The sequence below is a fragment of the Bos indicus genome, chromosome 2 (assembly GCF_029378745.1).
Source record: "Bos indicus isolate NIAB-ARS_2022 breed Sahiwal x Tharparkar chromosome 2, NIAB-ARS_B.indTharparkar_mat_pri_1.0, whole genome shotgun sequence".
NCBI classification, from domain to species: Eukaryota; Metazoa; Chordata; class Mammalia; order Artiodactyla; family Bovidae; genus Bos; species Bos indicus.
In genome coordinates this window covers 29,849,276-29,870,815 of record NC_091761.1, presented here as the reverse complement: position 1 = coordinate 29,870,815, position 21,540 = coordinate 29,849,276, and the positions used below count along the sequence as shown (strand labels likewise).

Here is a 21,540-nt window from a genome sequence, read left to right as displayed (position 1 = left end):
GGACAGAGGAACCTGGCACAGGGTTGCACAGAGTATGACACGACTTAGCATGTATGAATGCACATTATTGGAAACGTGAACAGACTGGTTTGATGGTATATATGAGACAGTCTATGCTATCAGAATTTTAGCACAAAAAGAAAATGAGATGCTATTTTCCATATTTTCAGGTAAAGTCTAAGTGAATAAGATTTAATTTACAGCTCATCTTAAACAGTTCTTATTATACAAAGTGCCAAACTAATTTACCAAAGAAAAAGAACCAAAGCTTACATAGTTAACAAGTAGTATTTACTGTTTCTTTAATATCTAAAAAGTACACTATTGTAAGATTTGCTAAAAATAATTCTTTACATAGTTTTTGGAAGGTTGGTGGCAAACATGATTTATAATTAAAAGACATAACTTTCAAACCAAAATCAGTTCATAGTCTTTATGGATTTTACAGAAGCAAGTTAAGATTCAGTTTAAGTACCTGAAGCAGTTTCCACAATAAAGCTTTTCCAAGAAATAGAAAACTGAAAAGCTTAAACAAAGCACCATCTGTTACCATGTCACCAAATTAACCCTGACTCCTCACTGGTCCCCATCACATGATGGAGAATGGGAGGAGAGAGGAAAGGAACACTTATAGTAAGAAACAGAACCCTGAAATTACATTTGCTTAGGGAATCCCCCAAAGGCATCTTGGTCAGGTTAATACATTTCTGAGGAGCAGAAATAGATTATAATAGTTAAGGCTCAATCAAGATCATGCACTCATAGTAAAATATAATTACCAATATTTAAGTAATATTGAATGCCATACAACATATTTAAAACTTGTCATTAAGCCAACAGTGTACATATTTTCTTTTTGAATCCTTTAGCACTTTGTAGGCACAAAGAAATCAGTCTTAAGACAATGGAGTAAACAACAGAATCCCAAACTATAGAGATGCCTGTGACTAAATTTTATTACATGAAAACAACTATTTGTGCCTATCTTTAAAATTAATTTTACTACTGAAAATTAATGCTTAGTATTTTAAAGTTTTTCAAACAGAAAGTATTTTACAGAGTATTATGTATGTGATGAAATAAAAGTAAGACAAAAAATTTGGAAAAATAAATGAGAAAGGAAAACTTAACTTGCATACACTAATGTTATAAAACACTACCACTAACAAACTCACATTTTGATCTCCTAGTTCAGAGTCCACACGGTTTTAGTGATTCATTTCTTTCTTAAAGTTATATATAAAGAAAATGAAGTGCCGTGAAAAGTAGTTAAAGTGATTACTATTTTCTAAGGAGAAATGAGAAAAATTTGAAAATGTAAGCCATAAATTTAGTTCCCTTTATGTTCTAGGAACCTGTTCTCTTAAAAGAGCTGGTCCTTAACTGAAACTGGCCAAAGAGATGAGAAACTGGGAACCCAAGAGCAATGAAATAACTAACTCCCAGACCAAATGTAAAATAAAAACAAAACAATCAAAAACAAAATCTGGGCTCTAATCAATATTTTTCCAAAATGGTTTGGATCAGCAGCCCAAGAGTCTCTCTGATTGATCTCAAAGGCACTTCTAAGAACTGCATTTTCCTTTCCCCTGACTGGTATCTGTCTAGGCTAGTTTATGATTCAGTGGCCTGTAGCACTGTATTATTTTTTAAAACACCACTTTAAGAAAGTACTTGTTTATTTGTAATTAAGTCCTATTAGTGGTGACTTTAATCTCATCAAGTTAAAGTAGACATAAAACATATAAAGAAGTTCCTTTTCCTACTAATTTCTGCCATTATTTCCTTCTTGTTCAAGAAGAAGTACATACCATATAAGCCATATAGAGAAACCAAGTATTGGAATATTAAACAACAATTTTAACCTAATTAACTCTGCAGTAATATTAAGGGGTTGTCTTGGTTAGATTGAATATTTAGGGGTAAATGTAAGTTGGACATGGGATCTTGTGAGCACAAGCTAATCTTTCATGGGTTATAAACCAGTTGATTATTAAGTGAAATCTTTACTTTCTTAAACTTTTAACATTTGGGGGACATGTAAAAAAGGTGAAAAGGAAGTAGGAGGGATTATATCTGGCTTTGAAGTATTGACACTCCCTCAGCTTTATCAATATAGGAATCTTCTTTGATAGCTTGAACTTCCCTGTCACCATCTATCATATGAGTATCTGAAGTATTTTTGTCATTCTGCCTCAAACGGTAGCTTTTGTAAGCACGCTGAATGATGGTTGCTGAGACTACCTCTTGTTTTCGTTTCAGAGTAGTTGTAATTGGCTCATATGTGATCTTAAAAGTGTTAGCTAATGTCAATCCTGATTCCATCTCTGAAAGAACTTTCTCCATGCTCAGATCTTTACCCAAAACTCTCTTTGTTAAAGCAAGTAAGACGTCAAGGCAATGAATTCTGTCTCCAACAGCCATGGGAAGGTCCATGGCAACAAGCTGGCCCTTGTTGGGTTTTGCCATGAAAAGAGGAGGATCAAGAGCAGCTGCAAAGTCTGAAAGCTTGCTAGAGTCTATGTACTGGGTTCTCTCAGGATCGAACCTCTTCCATACCTGAAAGAATTTCCTAAAATCTTCCTCACTCAATGTCTTGGCTTTTTTTTTAGAAGCAATATTTAAAAACTCCATGACAACAACAATGTACATGTTTACAATGATCAGCCTAGTTAAGAGGATGTAACTGACAAAATAAATAATCCCAAGAAAGGGATTGCCACAATCTCCTCTAATCTGAGTCCCAGGGTTAATTTTATTAGGATCACAGTCAGACCATTTACTATTGAAAACTGCATTGAGCATCCCATCCCAACCAGCAAATATTGTAACTCGGAAAAGACAGAGCATACTGCTGCTAAAGGTTTCAAAGTTGGACATATCGTCAATTCCAGCTTCCTTTTTAACATAGGCAAAATTGTACATTCCGAAGATGGCGTAGATAAACATAATCAGGAAGATGAGAAGACTGATGTTCAACAAGGCGGGGAGGGACAGCATCAAAGGAAGCAGCAGATTATGGAACAACTTTAGTCCTTTCTCAGGATGCAGAATGTGGATGATCCGTGAGAGAAGTATCAGTTGCACAAGGGAAGGAGATACAAGGTAATATCCTACCATCAGAGGCAGAAATAGTCCTTGGTGTAGGAAAAAATAAAGCAGGCAATACAATTATTTAGAGGAATATAAATTATTTTACATTTGTTTTTTTCTACATGTTCAGATAATTAATCCTTCCCCTATAATATTTGGCACACACTGAAAGTTTGGCTAAGCCAAATACTAATAGTGGCAATATTCAGCATCTAACAAATTTGGATGAGGATTTGGATGAGAATTATTTCTACCATAATTTCCAGGGTATTAGGGATCAGACACTTCTGGAGTCACAGATGGCATATATCCATAATGTAGGACAGTAGTCATATTTTTTTTTTCTGATTGCAGTTAGACCCAGCAATTTAGTTCAAATCAACTTTTACTGGATACCTAATAAAGGTACCATGAAAATATGCAAAGATAAATGACATGACTTCTATCCTCAAAGACCATATGATATACACAGTAGAGGTAGACATTTAAACTAATTATCATGCAAAGCAGAAAGACCAAGTTGATAAATATAATTGAAAAAATACTTTGCATTCAGATTCATAGATTATAATTTGGTTTATTAACTTGATAAATACCATATGGACCCTTAGGAACTTTAAATGTGAATAAACAAGTTTCGGTCTAGAATTTTTCTTTCCTGCTGTGGTGAAAAGAGAACTATGAGAGTGAGACATATAACTATAAAACAAGGTGAAATTATAATTACCATAAAAAAAAAACATAAGGAAAGTTCTCTGGAAGTACGGAGATAGTGTGGTTCATTTTGAGTTGAAAAGATGGAGAAGGGGAAAATCCTATGGAGCTTCTAAATGAGATGGTATATTTGCTGAATCTGGAAGGATTGTGTCTCACATTTCTGTTGATATGGTTATATCTTACATATATCCCCCTCTCCATTGTGCTTTAGTGAACCTTCTGCTGCTGCTGCTGCTAAGTCGCGTCAGTCGTGTCCAACTCTGTGCTACCCCATAGACGGCAGCCGAACAGGCTCCTCTGTCCCTGGGATTCTCCAGGCAAGAATACTGGAGTGGGTTGCCATTGACTTCTCCAAGTGAACCTTCTACTCTGACTCAAATGTTCATTTCTCTTCAATCTTCCAAACTCTTACATTATGCAGGAGGTTTCCCTCTTTAATTGTAAACACATCTTTACTCCTTGTTCACTAAGATTTTAGATAAGAAAGGAAGTGAAGAAAATTGTCTATCTTGAGGACACTACTTTCCCTCAAGCACAGACAGCTCATTCTTTCCCACTCAACATTTCTCAGTGTAGAAAGATGGAACGAGCAAGCATCTTTCCTTCTTTCCAGTGTGATTTCGAGATACTTCTCTTTCACATTAATTTTATAAAGAAAAAAATTTTGACAGTTTGTGGATCATGCCATTCAACTATACCATCTCCTACCATTCCTTAGCTCTATGATCTGTTCATTCCCCCTCATTCATATTCATTACAGACTTTAGTACACGGCTCAGTGTTGTCCATTCCACCAGCACCCATCTTTCAGTCTTTGGCTTTGTTAACTTTAAGACTCTCCATCATTTTACTTTAGTTATACCTATCTATCAGTATGTTCTGAACCCAGGATAGCTGACCTTCTGAGATCTCAAATTTAAACATTTTGTCTCAGACTGCAATTTCCTCTCCTTCTATATGTCTGATTCAATTACTCACTCTCATTTCAAACCACAGGGCTCCTTACTTTCATTTTCCTCCGTTTTCCTCCTTTCAGCTCTCTCCTGACTTCATGTACTTTTCTAGGAAGCTTCTTGCAACTGTCTATCAGTGTTGCCTGCACTGCCTCTATTACCTGCTCAACGAGTTAATTTTCTGGAGGTACAACTGGGCAGAAAGTTTATCCACATTTTCACTACTGACTGCACAGAATAGTACTTGACAGTAACACTGAGGTATTGTCCATACTCTTATGGAGATAACATTCTAGTATGTGTTTATGGAAGGCAGACAGTAAGCCTTTTCTGCCTAGAACACTTTTATCCTAGATTCTTGGCTACCTCCTTAACCAGTGGGTCTCCATTAGTTTTCTGCCTCTTCTGTGAAGCTTTCTCTGACCTCTACTTACTGATTATGTGCATCTCACTTTGTTGTGCTGCCGTGGCACCCTGTGCTTCTTCCCTTACCAATACCTTAATAGCACATTAAAATGTCCTATTTAATTATCTGTATCCTTTGATAGATTATAAACTATGTATATACAGGAATTATGCCTACCTCATTTGCTACTGAATTCTTTGCATATAGCATAATACCTATTCACAAAGAGGATAATCAAATATATCTGTTAAATAAAGGACTGAGATCTCCAGAGTAAGAGAAAACTTGTGGCCATTTCATAAAAGCCTAAAACTCTAGTGTTGTGAAAGTAGTAAACGATTTTAGAGATTAGAGGAAAGAAAACAGTGAGTTCGAAAGGTTCTATCACACTAAAACATAAAGGTCCTGCTAGTGTCATCTTAAATAATGTATGTGATATACTGAAGGGAAAATTAAGCATTTATCGGGTGGTCTGTGTAATAAAGTCTATATATTAACTCAGAAAGTATTTTTCAGTATGTTATATATCTTTCAGGCATGTGTACATATGTAAATGTAAAAATGTAAGGCGTTCCCTGGTGACTTAGACAGTAAAGAATCTGTCCGCAATGTGGGAGACCTGAGTTTGATCCCTGGGTCAGGAAGATTCCTTGGAGAAAAGAACGGCTACCCACTCCAGTATTCCTTGGGGGAAGTTGGGGCTCTCCTGGTGTCCCAGATGGACTAACACTTTCACTTTTTTCAAGGCATTCCTGCTGGAAATAAAGAGTCCTCCACCTCTTGTGTTTATTAAGAGACTATACCTCAGAAGATGATTACTATAAGAGGTTGACTGAATTAATATTATTACAAGTGAAAATCTGAGTAAACAAAATCTTACCTGTAATAGAGAAAACAACCACCATGAAGTCAAAAATGTTCCATCCACTGGTGAAATAGTTACAATGGAAAACGATGAGCTTTAGTACACATTCTCCAATATATAGCATAACATAAACTGAGTTAATCCAAAACAGAGCAGTGTCGATTTTTGGGCTCTGTTCATCACTTTGTATCATAATGGTTATTGCTTGGAAACATATAAGAGTCATAATGATGATATTAAAAACTCGACTTGTTACCAAGTCAAAGATGAATCGTTGGAACTTGTTCTGTGTATAAAGGAAAAAGGTGTAATATTCTTATTAATAAGATATTTATACACATTGTCTTTAGATTTACAACTTCCCTCCCAGCATAAATAGTAGAATTCATGAAGACGAAGATGTTACCAAACTATAATTACAGCATATAGTCAAAGCAAATAAACAAAAAGACCATGAAAAGCTGTGTCAATGAACACTTTTAAAAAATTATGTCAAAGCATTTATTGTTAAGAATTTTAAAAACACATCTTCATTTGTAATACAGAACATATAAAGGAAACTTTTTCAGAAAGCTAAAAAAATCTAGATGTTTCCTTACTTCTGGGAGAGGTACTGGTTGTTGAGAGTCTTCATACATCAGCTTCTTCAGTGCACGATACTGTTTCTTCTGTTTCACTGTTATAAAGATATTTGAGCCTCCCTGGTAAAGCAATGAAAGAAAAAGATACTAAAATCATATTTAATCCACACTTCACCTTATATTAATATGCATTTTCTAAAGCTTGGCAATTATTGATTTAATCCTCTAAAGAATGCTTAACTGCAATGAACTATATAATGTTTAAACATGTCTGACTTTCTGCACAAAAATCCATACAAAATACAGAGTATACACTGGAAAAGATGGATATTCAATTATATTTTGATGCATTTTGCTGTGGTAGTCAACCCTATTTTAACTTTTTAGTTACTGGGACCTACCTCTTGTTAGAGACAAAAGAGAAACAGCAGAGGATATCTGGAAAGGTTACTAAGAATAGTTAACCTCAAAAGCTGAACTTGATTTGTACCTTTCAGTAATCAAGAAAAAATAGAACTGGTCATATACTTGTTTTTATATGTTCACAGGTTACTTAATTTTCAAAATACTATCAGAAGATATCTTTTCATTATTATTCCAAAAGCACCTAGTACTTACAACCCTTGATAATACCTTCTAGGAATTATTCATTTTGTGTTTCTAGTGTTAATTTCAGTATCTTATATAGAAAAAGCAAAGTGAATAAGAGGTGAACATTTAATCTAGGAGTTAGGAATTGTTACCGCCCATGTCAGGACTGCTGCTGCTGCTGCTTCTAAGTCGCTTCAGTCATGTCTGACCCCATAGACGGCAGCCCTCCAGGCTCCCCTGTCCCTGGGATTCTCCAGGCAAGAACACTGGAGTGGGTTGCCATTTCCTTCTCCAATGCATTAAAGTGAAAAGTGAAAGTGAAGTCGGTCAATCATGTCCAACTCCTAGCGACCCCATGGACTGCAGCCCACCAGGCCCCTCCATCCATGGGATTTGCCAGGCAAGAGTACTGGAGTGGGTTGCCATTGCCTTCTCCGATGTCAGGACTGGGTCACTTAAGTTGACGCGGTTCACCAATTTGAAGCCCCTGGGCAAATCCTAGGATGTTATTCCATTGGGCTGAAATCCTTAAGAAGCTGAAGTATACAGTCCAATGACCACTGATCCTTCTGCATGCATGCATGCTAACTAGCTTCAGTCCCTCTAAGCCCATCTAAGTACTCTAATCCCATCTAATTAGTGCAGACTCAGAATGGTTTGTTCACCAGATTCTACACCAGATTGATGACTTTGCTAAATACAAAATTTCAAGATTAAACTATTCTTTTCTTTGATTCACTAGAAGGCATTCCTACACTTAATAGAAAGTAGATCCCTGAGGTTAAAATAAGTGGATTTATATGACATTTGAGGCATTTGTATTAACAGAAGCCCTGAAGGGAGTCTTCATGTGGAGATTACACTGAATATGGGTTTTTGAATTCTGCCTCTGAATTTTCTTACTTGTTTCAAGGAACTCCTATTTAGGTCACCTAATTAGGATTTATGACCCTCTACTTCTAGCAGAAAAAGCCATTTCAACTGACAAAGATGTCTCTGCTGGGTACAATTATGAACCACTTTGAATACATCAAAGAATAAAAAAGTGTGGTTTATTTTTCTTGAACATCTTCACATATTTGTGCAGATGCAAAACAATGCTATTTTTCAGCATGTCATGATTTACAAACACATACATGGAAACAGTTGTAATGTTTAATGTTTAAACTTGTCTGTGCTTATTTGAATATAGAAAATAATGTAAAGATAAACATTTTAGCAATATTCAATCTGCAGGAACATAAATAATTTTTAAAGATAAGTACCAGATAAAAATGCTATTAAGCTGAATCTAAAACCAATTATTTGAAGCAGGACATTTTTCCCCCCATGGGCACTGATTGAGAAAGAATATTTATACTTATCTTTATTTTATGCTTGTGGAAATTGGCAACAATATCACCAATCAACATACTCAGAGGAAGAAATAATCCAATGATAATAAAGTCAATAAAGTAACAATACATATAGATGTTGTTTTCAAAATTAGGTTGCATATCTACCTAAAAATTAAAAAAAAAAATAAGCAAAATAAGGCAGAGCACAGAGGATTTTTAGGTCAGTGAAAATATTCTATGTGATACCCTTATAACTAAGGGTATATGTTATTACACATTTGTCCAAACCCATAGAATGCGCAACACTGAGTGAATTTGGGGGATCATGGTGTGTTAGTGTAGGTTTATCTTTGGTAAAAAATATAGCATTGTGGTGAGTGATATCAATAGTGAGGAGGCTATGCATTTGTGAGGGTAAGGGTATATGGGAAATCTCTGTAACTCCCTCCCAATGTTGTAGATCTAAAACTGCTCTGAAAAAAAAAATACGTGAAAAAGTGAGAAAATAGCAAAATATTGACACTGACTTTTTAAAACGTAAGATTTAGAAAACATTTTAGGACAAGAAAATCCAACAGTGAGGCAGTATTTCCTCTTTGTTCTTTGGTGAAGAGTTATCACTGCTTTTATTTGAATTTTAAAGTTTACTGCATTGGTTTAATCATTGTTATGATAATCTTCAAATGTGCCTACTGGGCCTCAACCATTGTATATAATTCTGGAAGGAGTTCATTGTTCATGAAATAGTCAATCTGAATGAACTTTCTGTCTAGCACAAGCATTTGCTATTATCATGTTAATTACTCAATTATTGCTTGTGTCCTGTCCTTGAATTGCAAAAATGACTTTAGCCAACCTTAAGGATGGTTCTAGGATTGTACTGTACTTACATCAGTAGAATCAACTGCTGAATTCATAATAGTGATCCATCCATTAAATGTTGCCTGTAAAAATGGCATGTATTTAATTCTTATGGAAATCTTATGCTTCGAGGCAAATAAAAATTAAAAGTCAATGTTATTAATACAATAAAACATTTGATTAGTAAGGTTAATCACACTTCAAAATACTGTGTAACTGAGATCTTTACCACTTTCATTATTACATTTATATTGTCTATTAAAAACTATTTAAAGCTATGAAGTTTATTTGTAGTAACTTAAAATATTTTAAAACAGTATAAATAAAAAGACAGAGCTGGTTAGATAGATGGATAAATGGTAAATAATTACATGCTGCCTAAGTGTCATGCTGCTGCTGCTGCTAAGTCACTTCAGTCGTATCCAACTCTGTGCGACCCCATAGACGGCAGCCCACCAGGCTCCCCTGTCCCTGGGATTCTCCAGGCAAGAACACTGGAGTGGGTTGCCATTTCCTTCTCCAATGCATGAAAGTGAAAAGTGAAAGTGAAGTCGCTCAGTTGTGTCCAACTCTTCGAGACCCCATGGACTGTAGCCTACCAGGCTCCTCTGTCCATGGGATTTTCCAGGCAAGAGTACTGGAGTGGGGTGCCATTGCCTTCTCCGCCTAAGGTAATTGCTACATGTGTGCTTTTCTATGAGGGAGGTAAGACAGGAAGGATGCTAGATGTTGGGGGACTGAAGAGTCATTCCTCAAATCACTGAGTTAGAAACACAACAGCAGTAACCTGAGCCGGATCTGAAATTGTGTACATATTGTCTGATCAGTGGTGGAGGTAATAGGTTTGGTCAATATTTGTCATTTCTTCTGTTCACCTACTTCTATCTTTATCTCCACTTCCTTTTTCCAACAGAGCAAGGACTATATTTCACTTTTGTCTTTCTAAATGAGCTTAGTATACTATGTCCCATAACCTGTATCTACTAACAATTGCTAAGATAATTTAAAACTAACTTTATTAAGCATCCACATTTTGTCCTTTATGTTCACCTACAATTTGAATAAACATATTTCAAAAATTCAAACAGGTACTTACTACTTGAAGCAGTGAAAGAAAACTGATTCCAACATTATCAAAATTTAGTTTTGCATTCTCCCATGGCATGGATTCATTAAATACAAGGCTTTCACATTGACTTCTGTTCATGACTTCAGATAGAGGAAACCTTTCTCCACTTGTTGGGTCAATGCACTCATAGAATTTGCCAGCAAATAAGTGTACTCCTATGATGCCAAAAGCCAGCCAGATCATAAGGCAGACCAGAAACACATTCAATGTGGGTAAAGTTGTTTTAATCAAAGCTCTCACTACCACCTGGCATATAAAAGACAAACATATAAACTTTCAGTAAGAAATGTGAAAGTATTTTAATCAAATTGGGAATATTTATTAATGTAATGTCATATTGAAATAACAACAACAAAAAGGCCATCTTTGAAGATGTAATAGGTCACTTGCTGGTATTTGAATAACCTAAATAACAATTTATATTTAAAATATATATTAAAAATTCATATATTCTCAAAAATTTTGCACTAAAATTATTAAAATACAATGGAGCTGATTAGTATAAATACTCAAATAATTATTTCACTGATTTAACATGTTTATCCATCTCCTATATTGTACCAGAAATAAGCAAAACAAGTGAACCCGTATAAATGTATGAGATTATTTAGAAAGCACATAAAATGAGAGTGAAAAGAACCTAGGCCTAAGTCTTGGGGATTCTAACTTCAGGGATGATTAACCTACACAGTGGAGGGAAATTAAGCGGAAGACCAGAAGACTCTAGATCAGTGAAGCCAAGGCAAGTGACTATTTAAAGAAACACTGAGCGGGCACTGTGCTTCTCAAAAATCACTGACCTCTCTGAACCAGTGTCTCTGGAGAACCACTTCAGAGTAGGAAGTCTAGGAAATGAATCTACTGCCTAAACTTAAATAAGCAGCAATCTCCATTTTCTCAGGTTCCTTTATTCTTTATTCAGAATTTTATTCCTATCATTCCACTAAAGCTCTTATGAAAATGTAAACCAGCAGCTATACTCAATGCAGTATTCTCCGTCTTTGCCTTCTCTGTATCTTTCCTTTATCATTTACACTTGACTCCCTTTCCACAGCCTCTCTTCCTTCTCTCTTTTCCCCCCACCCTGAGGCACCATTCTCTTTCCTATCATTCTAATCTTTCCTTCTATCAGCCATTACTGAAAATGTAGCCATTTGTCTGTAGTTTCTTGCTTATATTCCTTAGATTTCTGTCCTTGAATTAATATTTTTACATTTAATTGTACTTCTAATTACATTTAGTTTCATTTCTAAAACTAAGTCACAGATCCTTTGCTGACACTAGATATTTTGAAAGATCCGCTGATGCCTCTGATGAAAACAAGTCTATGTCTATTAGAAAGTATACACAAATGTTAAGAATAAAAGAAAGAGATATGGTTGAAACAAATATTTAAAGAATAAGAAGACCTGAAGCTTATTAAATACATAAAACTTTAATTTTGTAATCATGTACCTTCTGATATATCTTCAGAATTAATTCAACTACAGAACTTCCAGAGGATGAGATGAAGATTAAGATCTGGATCTGACATTGACCTAAACATAATTATCTGATCTCAAATTATCCATGGCTACTATTTCATTGCCATTCTAATTAATGTATGGCATCAAATCGTACAGGACTTGATTTCTGACAGAGGCGCTTTCCCTAGCAAATCATTTCCTAAAATTGCTTGTGTTTCTATAAATTGAGGGAAGACAATTTGCTGACTTTGAAACTCTCTTTTCCTCTCTGTGTATCTAAATTGATCAGGAAAAAAATCCACAGTATGTCGGAATGTTTTTAAAATTAAAAATGTTATTTTAGTTACATTTATTATCTGATTTGTGTGTGTTAGTATATATACGTATATGTATTTCACTTTCAGTTCAGTTCAGTCACTCAGTCGTGTCCCACTCTTTGCGACCCCATGGACTGCAGCATGCCAGGCGTCCCTGTCCATGACCAACTCCTGGAGTTCACTCAAACTCATGTCCATTGAGTTGGTGATGCCATCCAGCCGTCTCATCCTCTGTTGTCCCCTCATCCTCTTGCCTTCAATCTTTCTCAGCATCAGGGTCTTTTCAAACAAGTCAGCTCTTCGTGTCTGGTGGCCAAAGTATTGGAGTTTCAGCTTCAGCATCAGTTCTTCCAATGAATATTCAGGACTGATTTCCTTTAGGATTGAGTGGTTTGATCTCCTTGCAGTCCAAGGGACTCTCAAGAGTCTTCTCCAACACCACAGTTCAAAAGCATCAATTCTTCGGTGCTCAGCTTTCTTTATAGTCCAACTCTCACATCCATACATGACTACCGGAAAAACCATAGCCTTGACTAGACGGACTGTTGTTGGCAAAGTAAAGTCTCTGCTTTTGAATATGCTATCTAGGTGGTCATAACTTTCCTTCCAAGGAGTAAGCATCTTTTAATTTCATGGCTATAATCACCATCTGCAGTGATTCTGGAGCCCTAAAAAATAAAGTCTGTTACTGTTTCCACCGTTTCCCCATCTATTTGCCATGAAGTGTTAGGACCGGATGCCATGATCTTAGTTTTCTGAATGTTGAGTTTTAAGCCAACCTTTTCACTCTCCTCTTTCACTTTCATCAAGAGGCTCTTTAGTTCGTCTTCACTTTCTGCCTAAGGGTGGTGTCATTTGCATATCTGAGGTTATCGATATTTCTCCTGGCAATCTTGATTCCAGCTTGTGCTTCATCTAGGCCAGCATTTCTCATGATGTACTCTGCATATAAGTTAAATAATCAGGGTGACAATATACAGCATTTACATACTCCTTTTCTTATTTGGAACCAGTCTGTTGTTCCATGTCCAGTTCTAACTGTTGCTTCCTGACCGCATACTGGTTTCTCTAGAGGCAGGTCAGGTGGTCTAAACTAAAATAAAAAATGTTATTTTAGTTACATTTATTATCTAATTTGTGTTTGTTAGTATATATGTGTATATGTATTTCACTTTAGGCATAATTTAGAAAAATTGTGTATGTTTAAGGTGTATAAGATGATGTCCAAATATATGTATAAAATGTGAAATGATTCCCACAATCACACTAATTAACACATCTATCACCTCACATAGTTACCTTTCGGGATAAATGGTGAAAAACATTTAAGTTGTACTCCCTTAGAACACTTCAAGTATATAATGTAGTATTACTAACTGTAGTCATGATACTATATACTAAATTCCCCAGACCTTATTCATTGTATATGTGAAAGTTTTGGATCCTTTGATCAACATCTCCCCATTTCCTTCACCCACAGCCCATGTTTTAATAGGCTATGTGTAGTTTATAGCCCTAGAATATTGTATGAAATCTTTCTATCACTAAACTGAATGTGCATTGGAAATTTGGCTTTTGTATTAATAAAGACACAAATGAGAAGACAACAAAGATTATGAGTTTATGGACATTTATTAATCCCAAATAAAAACCTGTAGTTTAGATTAGAAACTTTTCTCTTACCTTCATTTTTTCAAATTGAGATAGAACTCTGAGTGCCCGAAGGAATTTAATGGAAACAAGCGGTTTTAGTTCTTCCCGAGATTTGCCTATTAAACTAAGACAGAACACCTGGATATATATAAATAAAAAATTGAATAGAATTTAATTTTAAATTTAATCAAAACAATCTGTAAATGAACATTTCTTACAGAAAATTACAGTTAAAGCCTATTAAAATTTTTAAAAGTATTCTAAAGCTATTTAAAAAAGTGTTTTAAAAAATTCAAAAGTATTTTTTGGTATGAATAATAAATGTTATTGAGATTTAAAAAATTGTGTATTTGAGATTCTTTATGGTCAAAGATTAATATTTACATCATTTTTATTTTAAAATTAGACTAAGAATCATTTTCATGATTATTTGCAATATAGTAATAGTACACAGTATATTCTTTAAAACAGAATTTAGAATATGTTTTCATATGAATCCAAATATATATATATAATTAAGACAATATGCAAAATAGGGTTTCAGAGAAGAGGCATCAAGGAGGAAATGAATATTGTTAAGTTCAAATACTAATTACAAAAAAATAAGGATTCTAAGGTGATTTTTTTTAAAGTAAACATACATGCATAAATATGATTCAATATTAATAAAAATGGTGGTATAGTTATGATTAATTTTGTTGTATCTTCATTTTTCTATATTTTCAAGGTAATATAAATGAAAAAAATTATTCTCTTTTACCCTGTACTGAAGAGGCTCAAAGTGGGCTTCAAAGTAAGGATATCATTTATATACACATGGAAGAATGCAGATAAAACAGAACGATAACCAAGAAACAGGAAGGTGGGTTGCAGGTATAGTGTGGTATCATTGAAATAGAAGGTTTTTTCAAGAATTAATTTAGAAGACAAAGGTCAGATATTGTAAGTCATTATTTATTGACTGAGAAGCTTCGATCATTATTGATAGAATGGGGAGACATTTGTTCATCCAACAAAAATTAATGAGCACCTACTACGTGACATGAATGGTTCTAGGCATATAGGGTAAGGAGAGAACAAAATCGAGAAAATACTTTGGCTTAGTGGGGCTTATTTTTCTTGTTATGTGGAGAACAGAATACACGTGTGCAGTGGTGGAACTACTGTGCGATTCACATGTTCTGGTACCTTGGGTCAGTGTGCTACTGGTGAAGTTTATGATGGACAAGTGTTCAGATGCTCAGTTGTATCCAACTCTTTGCAATTCCATGGACTGTAGCCCGCCAGGCTCCTCTGTCCATGGGATTCTCCTGGCAAGAATACTGGAGTGCGTAGCCATTGCCTCCTCCAGGGGATAGTCTCAACCCAGGAATCGAACTCGTGTCTCTTAAGTTTCCTACATTCAGCAGGTGGATTCTTTACCACTAGGGCCATATGGGAAGCTTGAAGTTTATGTTAAGCAGTCTAATTTTAAATGTATGATTTAAAGGTAGAGCCAACAGAATTTGAATATTTTATAATGATGATATTTTCAAAATATTGTTCAATAAGCCTGTTCTCTTAGCAGCAGGTTTATAGGTAATGATTAGAAAAAACCAGGAGTTAAGTGCTGAACTGTTAAAATTTTAATATGGAAAAGACGGATGTTGAACATTACATATAAAGAAATATGGGATATTGGTGACTGAGAATGTATAGAGAAAGGTAAAACAAAGATACACATAAATCAAAAAGAAAGTCAGAGTAAGAGTAAAGAAGGAAAAGTAAACAAATAGCCTTTAAAATTTTTCTTTAAAATACGTACGATAACAACCATGAAGTCTAGTTTGTACCAGCCATTAGTGAAATAGGCTTTAAAACCATATGCCATCCACTTTAGAAGCATTTCCAGAATAAAGATGTAGGTGAAGATCATGTCAGCATATTCTAATAAGATTTTAATAGTCTTTCTCTGATCAATATATATATCTTCAAAAGCCTGTGGATAAAATATTTAAAGATCAGTGTACACGTAATTTCTAAAATCTCTTCTGGCAAAGTGGGGAATGAGATCCCATCTCCAGATGGTGACCACTGTCATAGACTGCAGTCTCAAGGGCTTCTACACTTGATGTGAGTTTATTCACACAATCCATATCCATTTTCTGATCCATGCCTGTAGCAGACATCATTAATTGATTCCAGAACCTCTACTTATAGAGTCTGAACTTGACCTCATAATTGTTCTAAACAGTGAACTGAAAAGTCTCTCTCAAATCAGTTATTCAAACTTAGATGGAATCTTTAGTCATATCTGACCTGGTTCTTATCTCTTATAGCCATCTTATGCTATTGTGAATAAAGGAGTGAAAGTGAAAGTGAAGTCGCTCAGTTGTGTCTGACTCTTTGCGATCCCATGGACTGTAGCCTACCAGGTTCCTTTGTCCATGGGATTTTCTAGGCAAGAATACTGGAGTGGGTTGCCATTTCCTTCTCCAGGAGATCTTCCCAACCCAAGGACTGAACCCGAGTCTCCCGTATTGTAGTCAGGTGCTTTACCGTCTGAGCCACTAGGGAAGTCTTGAATAAAGGAGTAGAGATAAGCAAACAAAGAAAACCCCTAAACCTGTGTTTTCAGAAATCCATACAGCTATTACAAGAAAAGTCACAAAGCGTGTCAGATAAACCAGTGGAAATAAATGAATATGAAATAAGACTATAATGTTTTCCCAACATTCTCAGTTTTAATAGATCAACCTCAGTTTTACTGTGGAGGAAGCAAAGTCTGATAATGTCATTCAAATTAATTTCATAGTAATTTTTTAGCATTGAAAAAAAGGCAGTAAAGTATCAATAACCTCAGGCAGACTTGTTGCAAAGTGCAATGGAGGTCAAAGATTAAACATGAATGAAAATAATCATATGTAAACAAAGGTGTGATTCTTGAAAACCTATTGCTAAATAAAAGTATATATAAAATAACAGAATTAACTGGCTCAATTGAACCAATTATGGACTAAAGTATCCTTTAAAACAGATTATAAATATCATCCAAAGTTATTCTAAAGTACTATTTATTAAATGGATTTACCTACTGAAAAGGTACATAATGCAAACTAATATAAAAAGATATGCAGACGCTTCTATTTCAATTAAAACATTGAAAGAATAGGCAATCTCAGGACTTTGCAGGTGGCTCAGTGGTAAAGAATCTGCCTACCAATACAGGGGACACAAGTTTGATCCCTGGTCCAGGAAGATCCCACATGCCACAGGAAAGTTAAGCCCATGTGCCACAACTACTGAGCCTGAGCTCTAGAGCCCAGGCTCCACAGCAAGAGAAGCTACCACAGTGCGGAGCCCGGGCACCTCAGCAAAGAGTAGACTTCACTCACAGCAACTGGAAAAGCCTTTGTGCAGCAGCAAAGAGCCAGTGCAGCCATAAATTAAATAAATAAATCAATCTTTTTAAAAGTAGGCAACACCAATATATGGCAGTTGAAGCCCACATGCTGGCTACCCATGCGGAACGGGGAAGTAACCGTGAGAGGTCAGAGTGTGATTCTGGAGCCCTGGTAGTGTTCTCCTTCACAAGGCAAGTGATGGTTACGTGGGTATATTCACTTGGTGAAAATCCTTTATGCTGTACACGTACGATCTATATGCTTTCCGGTATGTGTGCTAAATGTCAATACAAAGTTTACTTTAAAAATATATGCAGTACAAAGTCTGGTTCCCAACCATCTCACCATCTTCTCTGTTTCGTGTATCTCACAATTAACTATTTCTTGTGTATCAGTCTCTGATCTTCTTTAATCAGACGCAAGCAAATATCAATATACATTCTATTTTTCTTCCTTTCCTACATAGAATGCAGCATGCTGTATACTTTATTCTTTTTTTTCACTTGTTGCCATATCTTGGGGAATTGCAATATCAACATGCAGACAGGTCTTGCATTTTCTAGCTAACTGCATAGTATCCCACTGGATGACTATACCATAGTGTATTTAAACAGTCACCTAATATGTATTCTTTTTGCATTTCAATTTTTTGGTATTACAAAAAGTTCTTCAGTGCACAGCCTTGTAAATGCACTTAACACGTGTGAAGATTCTAAGATAATTTTCCAGAATTAAGATAGTTGTGTCAATGAGTAAATATATTTGTAGTTAAAAGGTTCTTAAAAATATATACAGTATTTCTCTTTTCTTATGGAACAAGTACCAAAGTACTAGCACAATAGGTGCACATTATTAAACTTTATTAAAATAATATGGTATTTATTAACATTCTTTTTCCTGCTATCATTCACATATTTTGAAATTATTTATTTAATACTGAATGAGGCATATACGGACCTTCTAAGAAATTGCAATGTATATATTCCAAAACTAAAATCATAGAATATAAAATTTGGTACTATAATAAGTATTCTGGGGAAAAATAATTTGGCTTGGTGATCTTATGAATTAATAGACAAATGATGCATTTTTCCTATAAAAATATCACATACGCTCACTTACCAGAGCACCTGTGCTAAGCAGAGTGACAAGGCCAATAAAACACTTAAAGCAATTGTTTTCTACTATTTTGCAGCAAGTTTTCCTTATGTTCTTCCAGATTTTTCCTTTTTGGGGGCCTCTACCGATTTGAGCAGATGAAGATCTTCGTTCATAAACTGTCAAGAATGAAACTATTAAGAACAAAAATCTAGAAATCGTTGAAAAGTTAAACATTTCAAATGTTTTAACAATCATTTATTTACAGTATCTAATATAGATGTTCTCTGACTTATTAGATTTATACCCCTACTGTAGTGACCACTGCAATTGCTAAGGAAAAAAAAGAAAAACTTGTGAGTTCCATAATAGTAAGGAAGAAAGGAAAAAAACCTTGATGCTGGGAAAGACTGAGGGCAGGAGAAGGGGGTGACAGAGGATGGCATTACCAACTCAATGGACATGAATTTGAACAAACTCTAGAAGATAGTGAAGGACAGGGAAACCTGTTATGCTGAAGTCCATGGGGTCACAAAGTGACCCACAGGCACAAATCAGCGACTGAACAAGTAAGTAAGTGTATGTTAATCGTGTCCAATTCTTTGTAATCCCATGGACAGTAGCCCATACCAGGCTCCTCTGACCTGGAATTTCCCAGGCAAGAATATTGGAGTGGTTTGCCATTTCCTGTTCCAGGAGATCTTCCCAACCAAGAGTTGAAACCCATATGTCTTGAGTCTCCTGCATTAGCAGGGGGATTCTTTACCACCGCACCACCTGGGGACCATAGCCAGAAAAAAGAAACTGTGAAAGGTGCAGATGACTTAGAACACCCTCTTACCCTATTAGACAGAACTGAGAATAGAAGCTACCCCTACTCCTACAAAACAAACACACCCACACACACCATCTTCTGACTATTAGATTTTTTTGGCATAATGCCTGAAAATTCATTCTTTGAAGATTCACATGGCATAACAAGCATTTTCATTTAAATATACAAATATTCATGACATAAGAGGTATAATATCAATTAAGTAAATTAAATTTATCCCAATTCTTCAGTGGCATGGGATAGAAATTTTGAATAAGACTATTTAAGGAGCTAAGCTTGGATTATGGAGTATTTTATGGGTAGGGTACAGGTGTAATTCTATCTTCTGGTCAAGAGAGTTAGCATAAGGAAAACCTGAGGCTTGAAAAGGGTGTGATTAACTGATAAGAGAATGAAGCATGGAGTGGGTGGAGTTTAAAATCAATACATTTTAACATTTTCCCTAGAACCAATTTATACATTCTTGGTCAGAAAAATACAGGAAATGTTTTCTCCCTGGTCTTGTATCATACAAGTCCTAGAACTCAGGCTACTGAGAGCAGAGTCTTATTTCTGAGTATAGGAATTTGAACATTTAGGAATTGCCATTTTGACGATTTCAGTGATTTTAAATATTTAGAACCTATGGTTATGTGTCAGTCTTGATAGACTAATACACTAATACACCTAATACAGACTAATGCACAGTGGCTCAGTCATCTCCGACTCTTTGCAGCCCCATGGACTGTAGCCCAACAGGCTCCTCTGCCCATGGAATTTTCCAGGCAAGGATACTAGAGCAGTTTGCCATTTCCTACTCTAGGGGATCTTCCCCACTCAGGGACTGAACCCATATCTCTTGTGTCTCCTGCACTGGCAGGTGGATTAGTTACCACTAGCACCACCTGGGAAGCCCCTTTAGGAAACTAAATTAAATTATAAGTTATAGAGGTGCATGTTACATGTTTAATAACTTAGTCAACTGACCGAAGCCCTATATATTTCTTAATATTCATGGAGCTTAATATTCAATAAATGACTTATACATTTGTTTTCCTATGAGTATTTTAAATATTGACCCCATTCTATGAGGTATAAGCACACACACACACACACACACACACACACACACTAATTTAATCTTTCTATTAATCCCATGAAGTAAGTCTTATTCTTATCCTCATTTTACGTATTAGGAAATGAGTCAGAGGAGGGTAAGTAAAAGCTAGCAAGTGGTGGGCTGGGATCTGAACTCAGTATGTCTGATTTCAGAACTAAAACTTTTAACTACTTCATGAGACCCCCTAGGAAGCAGCCCCTTTTCTCTATTCCAAACATTGACTTTTTCTTTGACATTTATTATAAGTTTCTATTAGGATATATATGAGCATGAGTGCATGTGCACACGCACAAACACATCTGCATGTGTATATTCCTTAGTCAAATTAATAAACTCTTTAAAATTAAAAGTGTATTTAATAGTATTATTTAGGTTAAGAGAAATTTAGCTTAATGTTAATATAATGATTAAAATAACTTATTTTTTCTTACCATTTCTAAGATGCTTTGGCTTTTCACATTCGTAGACCATTTCTTCTTCAGAGAGAACAATATCAACTGTACTACATTCAGATGAGCTCGACTGCTTTACTTTCTGAAAAGTAAGTCCCACCAAGAAAGTTGCCATTAAAGTTTCATTTACTCACTATAGCTAAAGTTTATGTCATTTTCAGGAAAAAGAAAAATTATGTACAGAAAAACTACTGTCAAAGTAAAAGACTTTATGCCAATTTCATGATTGATATTAAAATGCATACAGAGACTTCCCTGGTGGTTAAGACTCTGAGCTTCAAGGCAGGGTGCAGGGGTTCGATCCCTGGTCAGGGAATTAAGATCTCACGTGCCATGTGGCATGGACAAAAAGTAAAAACGAAATTAAAAATAAATTTTAAATGTATACATATCTCTGGGAGTTGAAATGTTTAAAGATATTTTAAAAATTAATTTAAGATAAAATAATTTTCACATTAAAATGAATATATAGTGAATAACACTGTTCTAAAAGATGTATAGGCTATCCCAAATTTCTGAAAAATCTAGCTAGAATATATAAAAAACTACAAATATTTTGTTCTACCTCTGTCTTTTGCACAATAAATGTCAAAGAAATAAAATTAGCAAGTTTTGTTTGCTTTAAGCCATATATTGTCAATTTTAAGACATTATACTTCTCTATTAAAAACATAAAATAGTCAGCAGGATATTACTTTTAAACA

The 21,540-nt window shown here is 35.1% G+C and overlaps 1 protein-coding gene across 1 annotated transcript in view; it reads right to left on the bottom strand.

The window, feature by feature from the left end:
• Positions 1-274: 274 nt before the first annotated feature.
• SCN7A (sodium voltage-gated channel alpha subunit 7) overlaps positions 275-21,540 on the bottom strand; it is an 81,234-nt gene continuing 59,968 nt past the window's right edge. Inside the window, exons 16-25 of the mRNA XM_070803844.1 lie at positions 20,816-20,918; positions 18,475-18,629; positions 15,774-15,947; positions 14,000-14,107; positions 10,501-10,779; positions 9,434-9,487; positions 8,571-8,708; positions 6,634-6,738; positions 6,050-6,320; positions 275-3,137 (exon numbers count right to left, since the gene is read on the bottom strand). Coding sequence (XP_070659945.1) covers positions 2,071-3,137; positions 6,050-6,320; positions 6,634-6,738; positions 8,571-8,708; positions 9,434-9,487; positions 10,501-10,779; positions 14,000-14,107; positions 15,774-15,947; positions 18,475-18,629; positions 20,816-20,918 — 2,454 coding nt within the window. The 3' untranslated portion in view covers positions 275-2,070. The remainder of the gene's footprint in view (positions 3,138-6,049; positions 6,321-6,633; positions 6,739-8,570; positions 8,709-9,433; positions 9,488-10,500; positions 10,780-13,999; positions 14,108-15,773; positions 15,948-18,474; positions 18,630-20,815; positions 20,919-21,540) is intronic.